Here is a 14,458-nt window from a genome sequence, read left to right as displayed (position 1 = left end):
CTCGCCCGCCTTCGCACCGCGAAGTGCCATCCAACGCTGTCTGTAGCTGCTTTCTCTGCTGCTTGGCTGCTCCTCTCACCTTCCTGGAGGTGGATCTCCTACTACCTGTGCTACCACGAGGTGCAGACTGGGTGGAAGGAGGGAAATGGGGTGTAAAACCAACGCTCGGCGCAGCAGCCCAGGAGGGAGCAGTAGCTGCAGCTGCCCCACGTCGTAGAATTAGTCCTGCAGCCCTTTTCTTCCTGCCGTTGCCATAGTATGGAAGCACTTGGTCCTGTTTTCATGCACTTCTTTCAAAATCGGTCCAACGCGCTCCCATCCGAGCTCTGGAGTCTCATTTCTGCGCTCGGTGCGTAGTGATGCGGCTGCACTTTATGGCTCAGCACATTCCTGCTGCAGCACGTCACAGATGTTTACCCTGTTGTAAATTTGCCACAAAAATCATCCAGATTAACGCCACTTAGTGTCACCTTGGGCCTGCACCCGAGATGCAAGACCAAAAACCTTCAAATCGCCGGCCGGCCACGCAAGGCAGGTCGGCACCTTGGTAGCTCGTATGGGAGCAGCCAGGAGGGACGGGATCTGTGGAGATGGGTGGGCAGCCCTTGTAAAAATGACCAGTCTTTACAAGACATCTCTTTGCTGCTTTTATTAAAAAGTATAGCCAGCTACGTTCTCATTTTTAATTGCCTATGAGCTTGCTGCTGTATTTTTCATAAGAGTCTTTGTAAATTTAATATGCTTGCCTCACCACGGTGTTGCCGCTGCCATTAAATTTTCCATTAGGAAAAAAATTGTGCAAAAACATTGTCTAAAACATAAAAAGCTCCAGCCCCAATAGGGCTGGGTGTAAAACTCAGCTGAAACGTGACCGAAACAGGACGAAATCTCTCTCTGAGCAGTGGGTTTAGCTCACTGACTGCAGGAGAATAGAAGAGCTTTAAGTGCTTAATATTTCCCCTGAAGGGGCTGAGGAATGCCAGAAATACCCACCACATCTAGTAGGAAAAGAGAGCATTTGGCTACATGTGTCAGGTGTAAAACACTTCACAGACTTCAGGAGAAAGGTATGCGAGTCTCGGTGAGCGCTGTTGAAAACTATGCTATTAAAGGTACCAGAGTTCACTGCCTGCAGCTAGTTATGCAGTTTGTGGAGAGGCTTTCTAATCTTTTAATTTTATATAATTATATTTATTTGGGAATGGAAGGGGTGGGGAAAATTTGGGGATTACTTTGGCAAAGATTTTGGAATCGTAGTCGCCTCTAAGTTAACTGCCAATATTAATCTATCCTTTAATACTTTGAAACAACACTCCAGGTATGTCAAATCCCTGAAACCACAAAAATGTTGTCAGAGCAAAATTAAATATATGTGCACAGCAATAAGTGTTTTAAGAGAAAGAAAGGCTGTGTTGCCTGCAGTGGCTTTTCTGCTTTATTGCCTTCACAGTTGCAAAATAAAAATACTCGTATTAGAATTTGGTGAAAATTTTCCCTCCAAATGAAATTTTCTCGGGAATTCTGATTTTTAGATAAATGGCATTTTAGACAAAAGTCTTTCAGCAGGGAATTTTTTACCATAATGCACAAGGCTGACTGTAACACACCCTGGTCAGAGAACCAAATCCTGAAGGAAGGAGAGCACGAGTCACCCAGCTACTGGTCCTGCAGGGCACCACGTTGCCTGCTGGCCAGGCCAAATGGTCAGAGGCTTTTGATAACTGTATTTCTGATCTTTGAAAAGATTAAAGCCTTTGGGGGAAAAAAGATCGTAGTCTTGGAATAGACACAAATTATATTTATGCAAAAGAAGTAGGCAAGGAAAACTTCATACCACCTATTTTAGGGCACCCTTTCTGATTTGTGAGAATGGCCATTTCTCCCAGTGCGTCCCAGTATGTTTCCAGTCCACCATTCTGCTGCAAGGGACTGTGCGGGTGGAAAAAATTGCAGCTGGTGTTTCTAACCTGTGTCCCAGAGTATATGCAAAAGCATATCTCTGAGCCGTTGCTGTCCTCATTCTTTTTTTTTTAATGTTTTGAAATGATGGCTTTAAAAGAAAATCAGACAGAGACAGAGGGCTACTTTTTGCTCAGCCTCCACTTTAATTATAATGACTGTTCTGAGGGGTTTTTTTAACCTCCTGGATGCAAGGCAGTTGTTATTACTTTAGAAAGCAATTATGCTGTGATTCATTTTTGCAATGAAGAACCCACAGCTGCTTAAACATCACTGTAAGCCGTGCACGTCCCTGGGTATTTGGCTGCAGTGGAGTCCAGATGCTATAAGGAAAGTAATAAAGGCCTGTTTGGCAAAACATAACACAAAACCAGGCTAGGTTGACTAATTAAGAAAGCTCATGGAAGTTAAAGACATATAGTCTCTAAAGGGAGATTCTGGTCAGATTTATATGGGCGAGAGGGGAAAAAAAAAAAAAAGCCCAGAAACATCACCGTCCCTAGGCAGAGCGGCCGTTTCACAAGCATCTCCCTCGCCTTCATCCCCCAGAGTTTTTCAGAGTTTTTGCACTCACAGATGCTCTCCCCCCCCCCATCCCGCCGTGTCCCCCGCAGCTTGCTCCTGCCACCCCCTGGGATCGGCCGCGCTCCCCTTGGGTCCCCGCACCTTCTGCGACCCCAGCACCGGTGACTGTCCCTGCAAACCCGGCGTGGCTGGACCCCGCTGCGACCGCTGCCTCCCCGGCTACTGGGGCTTCGGTACCTACGGCTGCCGACCCTGCGACTGCGCCCGTACCTGCGACCCCCGCACCGGCGACTGCCGCAGCAGTGGGTGAGTTGCGGGGGGGATCCCGGCCATCCCCTTTCCCAGCCTCGCCATACCCCGGGATCCCAGGGAAGGCGCTGCGCTGAGCCTATTTGTGCTGGAAAATAGGCGTCGTATATAATATTTGGGGTTTGGTAGGGTCAGGAACTGGGGATAGAGCAGCGGGTGAGGCTGCGGTTCGCCTGACCGCGGCAGGGCATCGGTGATTTTGGATTATTGGCTCTGGGTGCTGGTGCTAATGTATTGGGTGCTCGCCATAGCCTTCACAGTTCTTTCCTCTCCACGAGCAAAATATGGGCCTCAGGGACATCTGAGCGAGAGGAGACCAAAGGCTTAATATTGTTGCTGTTGCAGCTCAGCTTGCATTGCCTGTGTTGGACTTAGAGTCAAGCTCTGACTTCTAGAAGACAGCACACTTTAATAATACCCCACTGTCCTGATCTTATATGTTGCTTTTTTTTACCGCACTGGGGATATTTAGAGCATATATATCCCTATAATGTATTTTAAACCCCAAATGGATTCACCACCCATTCTGGCAACCCTCAACCCGTTCACTTTCCAAAACCGCCCCTTGCGTTCAACGTCACTAAGACGCGCAGCCACGTCGTGCCCAGAGGACGGGTTGATATTGGCCCTGCTTTCAGGAGCTCCAGAAGAAAGGCTGACCGTCTCCCTTTCACCCCCCCCCGACAGCTCAGATGTGACCTGGCACAACGAAGCACCTCCTTTCCAAGCGATGCTCAACGAAAGTGAGCCCACCTGGGGCTGGGAGGACGAGCAGGGCTTCTCGGCGCTCCGGCACTCTGGTAGGACGGTGGTTTCACCCGTGTTTCCCTGCCCCATCCCTCCCACCAGCACCCAGTGCGGATACCATCTTCTCCACCGGCTTGTAATTAGTGCCCTGGCAATTGCAGGAGGAGGTGGATATTCCCCCATCAAGGTCCCGTGTGACCACCTCCTTCTCCTCCACCAGCCGGAGGAGCCTTACGGCTTGTCCCGTCAACGCGAGGACACGCAAACCCTTTAGGCAGATGCTCCATCCTAAAAGCCTGCACCCGGTGTTCAGCCGTCAGTAAGGCAGGAATTGCCTGCCTGAATTTGCAGTCCCAGCTGTGTATTTCAAGGCTGAATACTCTCCTGTTTTACTTGGCCATCATGTTTTAAACATGTCTTTGTACTCACTAGAACTACTACATGGTGGACAAACCAGCAACGTTATTTAGAGGGTGGGGTTTGCCGCTTCACTGGCAGGTATTTTGGAAATATAGAATTTATTTCCCCGATACCCACAACAATTTTGGCATCAATCGCAGCTCACGATGCAATCTGAGATGGCCTAGCGTTTCAGCTACGGCTTCAGCTGGGGAAATTATTTCCCTCCAGTTCCCCCCAGTCTGGAGGAGGCGGGTGCTGCGTGAGGGTGCTGCGAGGCAGGTCGGCCCCACGGCGCAGTCTCGAGCAAAAAGGCAATAATAATTGCCTTGCAATCCCTGCATGCAAGCAGGCAAGCGTCATTTCCTCCATTTTTCAGAAAGCGGCATGATAAAATCTCGAAGATACAATAATTGAGTTAATTGAGGGGAAAGCTCCATCATTTGTCTGGGCAACTTCATTTTAAACGTAAATAAGTATATCGCGTTATTCTTTGTTCTAAGATCACGGAAGTCATTAATCTGCCTTAACCTCTGCAACGTTTCCTTTTAAAATTTTGTCTGGTACACTACGGTGTGGAAAATACCATGGGGAACGACATCAGTGTTATTTGCATCCCAAGGCAAAATAATACGGCCTTTGTTTCCCTTCTCTTCAAATTGTAAACAAGGAATAATTGCCCTTGGACTAAGATTGTATATTCAGCCTGGATCTGAAAATAGGGCTTTTTTTGCACGGGGCTTGGTGACCACGTGAAAACCTCTGGCGGATCTCGGGCTCTGCTCGCGAATGCTCCTGTCTTTTAAGTCCAATGCACAGCCGTTTGCGTCCTTCTCTTTCCCCAGGTAAATGCGAATGTAAAGAGCAAGTTTTAGGAAATCGCAAGGTTTTCTGCGGGATGAAGTACACCTACGGTGAGTTGCGGGTGAGGTGTCAGGGGTGTAAAGGGAGGTGCTGCGAGGCCATGCAAGCGTGTAACCATGGGCTACATAGTCTAAGGGCAGATCTTTGACCTTTCCAAAATGTATAGATATCATGGTGCCAAGTCAAGGTGGGTGAAGCCTCTTGCTCTGTTACCCACCTCTCTTGCTACCAAAATACCTTTGTGCCAAAATCACAGGAGGACAAGAGCTGGAAGTGTCCCTGAGAGGTTATCTAGGTCCAAGACGGGCTGTAAAGCACTGTTACCAAACACTGAAACTCTGTCTGTAGACCAGGTGCCCCAAGCACAGTCTAGAAATCACTAAATCTGAATTACACTGAATTCCGCTGGGAACTTCCCTCTATCAACAAAGTTCAGCTGTTGCAATGGGTTGATGTATGTTGTCTACGTGTCTACTGGATTTAAATGAACGAGAGGAGGCACTTTGTTTCCCAAGACCTCTCTGGTGTGTGCCAGTGAACCTCCTCCTTCATACCGCAGCAGAGCAAGGAATGCTCTGCGTAGCACTCCCTTCCTTCACGGTCTTCCAGGGGTTTCTTGCACCCGTTTCATCTCACACTGAAGTTGAAAATGCACAGGGAGATAACCCATACCTCTGCAGGCTGCGGAGCAACCCACAAAGGGAAGTTCAAGTGGCCGCCAGCTGTTGAAGTACAGCCCTGGCTTAGCGATATTAAGAAAAAATCTGGTTCTGCTTTGCTTTGCTCCCTGGCCGCAATAGTGACTGTGTTTAATGTTGCAAAAGATAAGAAATAAATTTTTTAAAAGTCACAAAAAAAACGGAGTTCATAAATCTTATCTAAAGTGCACTCAGGCTTCCCACCGTTTCATCACTCAACATGCAAAGGTGTCAGCTAAGCTGGAGAGAGAGATGAATTATGGGGCTCATCACGAGCTTCAGGAGGCCGTGCTGTAGGAGGAGAGGTTTCCCTGAGCCTCCTGGTGTGCAGTGCTGAATAAAGCACCACGATCCGGTGATACCTACCAGTGCAGGCACCGGCACGGTCGTGGGGAGGCTCCCATGTGGGACCTGAGCCCTGAGCCTCCACCATCCATGGGCTCGGCAGGTGGGATACCAGGCAGCGGCAGTGTGCCTGCGGGTATCTGTGAGCTCAAAATTTTCCATGTTTTGCCTCAGTCCCCACCAACATCTCGGCCTTCGCCGCTGTGTTTGGATTTGGCCGTTCTGCAAAGCAGGAATGTCACCAGGGTGGGATGAGGGCTAACTCCGCTGTAACGAAGTAACTGCCCTCACTGCTTCACCCAGACGCCTGCACTAGACAAAAAAAGAGCGCTGTAAATAGTTTATATATTCCTGGTTTTGAATTCGTGTCTTCCCAGTGATCAAGGCGAAGATCTTGTCAGCTCATGACAAAGGCTCCCACGCAGAAGTCAATGTGAAGATCAAGAAAGTCTTGAAATCTACAAAGCTGAAGATCCTCCGGGGCAAGAGGACCCTCTACCCCGAATCCTGGACTAACAGAGGCTGCACTTGTCCCATCCTCAATCCCGGTAGGTTTGACTCCCTGAGCAGTACATCCCCACCACGTGTACACAGATTTCATTCCCACCCCTCTGTCCCCTCATGCAAAGGAGCTGAGATTGCAGCCCGGTGTTGATTAAAAATTACCAGCTGTTACATCATTTGGATTCCAACAGCAATCTCCATCAAATTTGAGTTTTGTAGAGACAAACTGGGTTCATTCTACAGACTTTCAAACATCTGATTCTCTTTATGAAGCATAATAACATTCTTACAGCTTTACCAGTCTCAGTGTGTTCCCGGAGGGAGGGAGGTGCACGTCATGCCACGACTACATGACATATCTTTTCAAAACTAATGCTAATTTGAATCCATAAAAGCACATTTAAGTCTAATTTGAGTCATGATATTGTACTGAAGTTCTAATCTAAACTCAAGGGAAGACGTCCCTTTGAAAGTAACACTAATTTGCATCTACGAGGAGACCTCTGGCTTCACAGTTTTTTCTCATCTTCTTGTACTGAAATGAAGTACAACCAGTGGTGGCTAAACAGTGCATGCAGTCTCCAGTAGGGTTGAGGAGATGCAGACACGAGCTTTTCTTCAATAGAGCAAAACTAAGCTCCAGCTGACACACCTTTCTTTACAACTCCAAGACAAACCAACAGTTAGCAACCAATTCAGATAAAGGAGATTTTTTTTTCCATAAGGCGCTTGGAAATCACCGATCGAAACATCAACTTCAGTGCTGAGATGTCCCTTACGTGTGCAGCACTGCAAACTTCTTCTGGGGGGAAAGGGCTGTCTGCAAGGCTGGATCACCCAGAAAGATTATTCATTGATGAGGTGTTTGCAGTCGTCTTTCACCTCCACCGGAGTGACTGGCTTTGGCTTTGAAGGCACGCTGCCGAAATTGCACAGCCGTGGTCAGGAAGACTTGTCAGGTGCAAGGGTCGGATGAATCAGCAGCGTTAGGCGGGACTTTACTGTTTAAGTGCAGTAAGACTTTGCATGTTGGTAAAACACCACAAATCTGTAATTAAACAGATACAGCTGTTTTCTTTTTCTGCGGAAAAACAATGCAAACACAAGCAAGAAAGCCCAGATGCCGCTGCCTTAATATGAACCTGGAGGAATGTTGTGGAAGCTGTTGGACACCCGCACTTGACACCCAGCTTTGTGACCCCACTGGCTTCAGAGGAGCTTCGCTGCTTTTCCCCGGCAGAGGAAAAGACAGCCGGAATCACCGAATCAATGAAGATCGCTTGAACACCAGTGGAAGGGTGGAGGTGCGGTTGTCTTTAGGGACAATCCGGGCGTCTGACACATCAGGTGTTACTCCCTTGCCGGCTCTCATGATTTACACCGCAAAGCTTGGTATTGCCTTGAAATGCAGCTGGTGGCGTCCAAGGCGTATAAATTAATCTCAGCTTTCATGTTGGAAAGAAATTGTGAGGTTTGGTACTAATGGGGAACTTGAAAACATCGAGTGCATCTTTAAGATCTAATCATTTCACAGGGGAAGAAAAAGGATCCCAGGTAGTTTTTGAAATCTCATTATTTTCTTCAGCTACCACATTCATTTCTGAATGGTTGGCAATACTATATTAGCAGATTTAACCCTCTCTCAGAGTAAGAGCTTCTGACCTCCAGATGAATAAACTGACAACAGCCGGATAAAAAGTCAAGCTGACATAAAACAATTTCCTGACATATAGCTATAATGGAAATCACATCTCCCAAAAACATAGAGGAGATCAAAGATAAAAATAAAAGAAAAAAAAGACATGTTTTTATTCTGTTTCACAGTGCTAAAGGGAGACCGAAAGGAGGGCAGGCTTTTAAAGGCTCTGGCAAGAAATAAAACTCCAAGCATTTATCAAATCTCTACGGGCTGTTTTCGGATGATAAATGTGCTTAAATTCCTATGAGGGGATATTCACTACCCTTGCACACCTTCCCCTCCACACACACCCACAGGGGCAGGTTGGGCTTCTGGGGGACACTGAGCTGAAAGATTTAAAAGTTTCTGCTGTTTTCAAGGGAGCAGGAGCCCCTTCCCCTCCTCGGCTCTGCCCAGCAGGGCAAAATGCACAGCCTGAAGTCCTGGCTTGTGTCATCTCAATCGTTCGAGTCATTTTAATTTTACAATTCTTTAACATCAGGTTGAAAATCTAGAATATCTAGAAAGCCCTACCGAATCAGCAACCGCAGCAATATTTCCTTGCTCTCTGAGGGTGCATGCCACATTTCTCTCTCAAGGGAGATAGATTTAGGAGCCCTTGAAAAGTCGTGCTTGTAGCAGCAGGATTGAAGTGGCCAAAATGAATGTCTTGCGAAGGGCGATACTGCCGCGCACACATCCTGTGTTTACTTGGCAGAAGAGAGGATGCGTGTGCCCAAAAACTCAGATGAAGTAGATAACAAATCGTACCGAATTAAAGAAAAACATGCTTGACCTTTAACTAGGGCACACTCTCCCTTTATTCTGAACTACAAAATGAAAACGCGAGCAGATTCCCCGCTGCAGCCAGGATGGAGTGGGACGACCGAGAGCGCTGGAGAAGACCCATCTCCCCCAGGCTAGTTTGTTCCACCACGTGGTGCTCCCCAGACCCGTTCAAGGAGAAGGGGGTATGGGGGGGGGGGGGGGGGAGGGTCTTGTGTTTGCTGTATCCCAAGCATGCTCCCAGCTCCTGGACACCAGTGGAGGCTCTGCCAGATGCGGCTGTCGTGTCCCTAAAACATCTGGCGGAGGCAGAACTTAATGCAGCTCTTCTCAGTGTGACTGCCACCCCCTCGGGCTCTTCTGGGGGGCTCGCGTTGGCAAATCTAGTATTGCCTCTTGTCAGGGCCCCGTGTGCCTTTGCCTGCAAGGGGGCACTGGATATTTTGAGCAAGACACCAGCACTAGGTCATCCTGCACTGTCACTACTGGAATGTGTTGAACTGACCGATTTCCAAGCCCAGGTGTATTCAGGGAGGGCTGAGGCAGGTGCCTGCCAAATTAAAGTAACAGCAGTTGCCAAACAAAGTATAAAAACTTGTAGTGCAGCCCCCAGAGTTCAGCTTCCATTTATATTTATATATAATTATATATATAGAAGCTAATAAAATCAAAGTTTGTATACCGCATCTCACTGACAGATGTGCCACGGGTAATTTTTCCAGAGATGTAGATAGAGGTATAGATATACAGATATACGAGACAATCAATATGTATCAATATTTTTTTGTATAAGTGCTTTTTGACATGGGTCTAGGTATCCAGGCTGACTTTGCGGTGTCAGTAGGCTTCTTAAGCATGGTGCTGTGCAGTCCCTGACCGCTTTGCTGGTTTGCAGGCTTGGAGTACCTCGTGGCAGGACATGAGGACATCCGAACGGGCAGACTCATCGTCAACATGAAAAGTTTTGTCCATCAGTGGAAGTCGGCTCTTGGAAGAAAGGTCCTGGAGATTTTGAAAAGAGACTGCAACTAGAGGCGCGCGACTGCCTAGGGCACTTCTTTATGCACAAAATGCAACAGCCTTCACAGAGAGAAGACCTCTAGGATGAAAACTGGAATGTAAGAAAATAGTGCCAAAACGTGTAGCGAGGCATTCAGAGTTGTAGGCGCTGTCTAATTTAACCCTTCCTGGCCAATGTTCATTCACTCGCCTGTAGCTTCCTCGCCGGGGGGCTCGCCTGAGCCCGCCTCATCATTGCGTTGAGGGAAACAAGAGGAAGGGCCATGTTGGAGCAACTCCTATGAAGCCACCGATCGCCCCAGACTAAATTGCCACTCTAGAGAAGGAAAGAATGCCCATGAGCTACAGCTGAGAAGCAAACCACCGCTGCCAGTGCCACCAGCGCAGATCCTGGGTGACTACCAGAGGCTCCCAGTGGATACTGGGGGGAAGGCGGCGGGCAGATGCTGGCAGCAGCGTGGCTAGAACTTTAGAAACACCCCGTCGGGTTAGGACACGGCACCCAAAAGAACCCGACGCCACTTGCTTTTAACCTGGTCACCCCGTTGAGGGCTTCAGGGGCTAAATTCTCTGCTGGTGCTGGCGAGGACGGAGCTGCTGGAGCGAACGGAATCCCTCTGCCTTGGCACAAGCGCGACGCAGGGCAGAGGCCGGCTGTCCACCCACTTCATGCCGCAGAGAAGAGCCAGGTCCAGAGGGTGCAGCGTCTCTGAGCTTTTGTCCTTGAAGTGTTAAAAAAATGAACCTAGCCCTAGTGTAAATAATTCAATGTATAAAGCACTTTACTGCCTGCCACTTCACGGTGCGGGAAGTCTAATTGTGTTGGGGAAAGAAGAGGTTGAAGGTGGCACATGAAAAAACTCCCTGAAATAGAAGCACTCCTGAAGACCCCCCCAGTTGGACGGTGTTAATGGTATAAAGGGAACGGCCAGCCTGGCACTGGCCACTCAGAGTATCTGAGGATGCAATCTGAAAGATAAAAGTATTTTGCACTGAAGTCCCAGCTTCAGACCAGCACTTGGACCCCGTGGGCAGGACTCCAGCGAGACTTCGCAAACAGCGTGAGAAGAAGAAGAGACTTTGAGATAAAAAATGCAACTGCCAGAGGAGAAAAACTCTGCCTGCAGGAAAAGGAGTGGGTGCGGAGAATGGAAAGGACTCGCGTTCGCATATCAAAACCCAGCGTTTCAGGGTGGGCCTGGAGTTTATTTTATTTTTATGTTAGTATTTAAAACTGAACATTTTATTTGTTTTCCTCTGTGTTATTGTTTGCAGTATATACACATTATACTTCCTCATTAACACCAGTATGGAATATAGCAGTTTACTGCCGTTTTCAGCACTAAAATATATCTTTTCTGTAAAGCATCTTTAAACCACATTGCAAAGAGTGTATCCTGTTCATGAGTGTGAGGGGAAAGAAAAGGAAGACGTACAACACCAGAAAAGTCACAAGTCTACCAATCCACTTTACGTACGTGGTTTTTCTTGCAAGGTCCTGTGGACTCACAAAAAAAAGTTACTATTTTGGTAATTTGTTTTTATATCTCATGTATGTAATAAATATAATATGATTTCAACATCTTCATCTCCTGTTCCTGCTTACGCCACTGGCAATGCAGACTTCATGCCTGCGCTAAAGAGCGCAGCGAAGATGGCGCTGGGCGAGGAGAAGCTGCCGTGGGAGAGATTTTCCTCTCTGGGAGGGTAACATTCACCATGTGGTAAAAAAGCCAAGTAGCGTGGGTGGCTCACAGAAATCCCATTTCACCTCTGGTTTGGGAGGCTTCTAAGCTCTTCTTATAAAAAGGGGAATTGTACCTAAATCTTTTCAAGGCTGGCCAGATCCTTGTATCCACACAGGCCTGATGGCTGAGCTGCAGAGCAGTTACCCATAAGAGCAAGCTGGGGACGGTGGAAATCAGGCTCACTCCTTACATTTGAAACTGTAAAGGCAAAGCGGTTAATTAGTGACTGCTGGGGCACCGCGCTGTGGCAGCACCCATCTCCCGGCGGAGGAGAGGGCAGGGAAAGGCTCCTGGCGTGGAGACACTTGGAGACTAAAAGCCTCCCATATCTCCGTTTTGATTTAAAACTTGAGAGTTCTCCCTGCTGGAGGTATTTTTAGCTTAATCTTATTTTAATGCCATTAAAACAACATTTGCAATGGCTCGTGGATTAACGTGGCATCGTGAAAGCTGGAGGGTGTGAGCAGAGAGGTCCGCGGTCCCGGCTGGCTGGAGCACCGCAGGGAACCGGGATGGCTCCGGCGGCAGACGCTGCTTATGGCACCTTGTCTGAGCCCTGTCGTAGCCTTGGGTCTGGGCACTGATGGTTTTACAAAGGAAAGGGTTTAACTACCCTAGGGCAAATCTGCCCATGAGACATTTTTATGAGGGGATTTTGGCTGGAAGGAGAAATGTCCCTCTACAGAGAGGGCGAGCTGGATATCCCTCCATCCATATGAGATCACCTCACAGTGACGAGATGGCCAGCCAAGCCCTTCTCAGTGAGAAAAGCTTGTTTGGACAGTAAATCTTTGCAACTCAGCGAGTTTATGGAAGCAGCCTGCTTGGTTTATCTGTTTAATCCCATCTGTTACATATATGAGAATAGGATGACTGTCCCTGCCCACCCGAGGAGGAGATTTATCGCTTGACAACTCCAGGAGTACCAATGCCTTGACCAGTCCAGCTGTGTGACAAAAATCGGTGGCAGGAAAACCAACCTGGTCATCATCAGAGTTGGCAGCAGCATCCACAAAAGGGTCTTTTCTTCCGGACGTACCCCTCCGGCCTTACAGACGAGAGTCGCTGATGCTGGAGCTCCCCAGAGACCCAGCAGCCCCTTTCTGGACTGTGCTGGTCCTGGCAAGAGGAGAGCAGAGGTGAGTGCCGGGGTTTCAGGGACCAAATCGGTGATGGTGGCACCGGGAGCTGCAGCAGCTCTCCCCAGAGCATCCCTCATGCCTCACCTGCACATAAAGACCTGAAGAAAGCACGGTAGGTAGAGTCTTCAACCATCCCGGCTTCCAGCGCAGGAGGCTAGGTGTAAGCAGTGGCCGGGGGTCAGTGATAGGGGCTGGGGCTGGCTGGCAGAGCCCCCACGCTCCTGGTTGTGGGTCAGCACTGCAGGAGTGACTCTCGGCTGGTGACGTGCTCTTGGTTTGGGAAGTAAAGGCGGTGTCTTGGAGCCAGCTACCGCCACAACACAGACCCTAAGTATACGTGGCAGAGTCCTTCCAGTGTACCGACATAGGATCCAAACCTGTATTCCCCCAAGGCACTCGCAGAAGTCCTCTTTCTCTCTTTCTGGTGGGTTCGCACATGAGCTCTCAGCAGATGCTTTGGCACAGAGCGGGGAACACCAGCCCCAACAACAAGTTTTCAGTCCCTCCTTGCACCCTCCGAGCCCAAATCCCGTGCCGTGAGGGTGGTCAGGACGAGGCACTAAGCCAAATACAGAACACCGCTGCGCCAGCAAAGGTTTCTCCACTGTCCTCTGCCACCACTGCTGCTTGTGGAAGAAAGCAAGATGAGCCACCCAGATCTGCCCCTTAGTTTTCGCTAACCTGAAGCCGGGTGCTTGGAGGAGGCTGTACTTAGAGATGTCCCACATCGTCCCTCAGAGAGGTCACCTTCCGCACCCAACTGCTCGCTAGTAAACATCTCCAAAGGGGGTGAGCGCTCCCCAGCTCCGCAGCTGTGGGATGGGTACCATCGCCCAGCCTGTGGGATGGGTACCATCGCCCACCCCATTCATCAGGAGGTGACCGGACAGAGGCGTTTTGGTGAAACATCTGGTTTTATTCTGCTAAAGAGCATTTTTTTTCTCTTCGGACCGCCTCACCAGACCCCAGCCATGCCTACAGGCTGCTGGGAGGGATGGGGGAGAAGTCGCCTGCAGCCCCGGCCGCATCCTTCCCCGCAGCCCCGTAGGGCGACTGGGCAGCACGTGGAACCCAGCAGCGTGTCCTCCACCTCCCAGGAGCTGCTACTGGTGGAGACCTCCTCCATCCTCAACACCTCCCAGACCAAAAGCCACGGTGAGAGCCCGGAGAGGGCTCGGGACTGCGCCGGCTGCTCGTGCGTGGGGCCCATTCGTCCAGCCGTTGCTCGCCCCAGAGGAATGTGATCTTGCAGTCGCAGTGGAAAATTACAGGCGTGTTTAATATAGTTGCTCCGGCAGGCTAAATCTTCTGGGATATGACCATGCTGCTGAGAATGACTGAACATCTGGTACTACCGGCCTGCCTAAATGGAAAGCCGGGCTGGTATGGGTAAACATAACTACTCGGGAACAAATAGCTGCAGTGTTGTTGGGGGTTTTTTTAATCTTTATTTTTAGTTATCGTATTGACTTCAGGATCAAGACTGAATAGAATAAAAATCTCAAAAATGTCCAGTGGCTGCTGCCCCAGCATCCAGAGGAGGCATCTCTCTGATAAGACAGGAGGAGATCAGCTGTCTGTGGGTCTTCTGGGCTGATGTGTTGATTTTTCGATGACGGTGTTTTCAAAGCATGCCCTTGCCCAGAGGTCACAGCTTCTTGCCGCTCTTTTTCCCACAGTTCAGCACAGAAACATCACGAATGCCTTTTATTGCTTCAAGGGAAGGCAGTGAGG

At 49.0% G+C, this 14,458-nt stretch overlaps 1 protein-coding gene across 1 annotated transcript in view; it reads left to right on the top strand.

The window, feature by feature from the left end:
- Positions 1-11,414, top strand: part of NTN4 (netrin 4) — a 48,059-nt gene extending 36,645 nt beyond the window's left edge. The window contains exons 6-10 of the mRNA XM_049792173.1: positions 2,574-2,790; positions 3,481-3,593; positions 4,785-4,853; positions 6,224-6,394; positions 9,710-11,414. Of these exons, the coding sequence (XP_049648130.1) occupies positions 2,574-2,790; positions 3,481-3,593; positions 4,785-4,853; positions 6,224-6,394; positions 9,710-9,846 (707 nt within the window). The 3' untranslated portion in view covers positions 9,847-11,414. The remainder of the gene's footprint in view (positions 1-2,573; positions 2,791-3,480; positions 3,594-4,784; positions 4,854-6,223; positions 6,395-9,709) is intronic.
- Positions 11,415-14,458: the final 3,044 nt, after the last annotated feature.

Source organism: Accipiter gentilis, chromosome 34 (assembly GCF_929443795.1).
Source record: "Accipiter gentilis chromosome 34, bAccGen1.1, whole genome shotgun sequence".
NCBI classification, from domain to species: Eukaryota; Metazoa; Chordata; class Aves; order Accipitriformes; family Accipitridae; genus Astur; species Astur gentilis.
The sequence above is the reverse complement of the archived record's forward strand: the minus strand, read 5'-3'. Positions and strand labels throughout refer to the sequence as shown.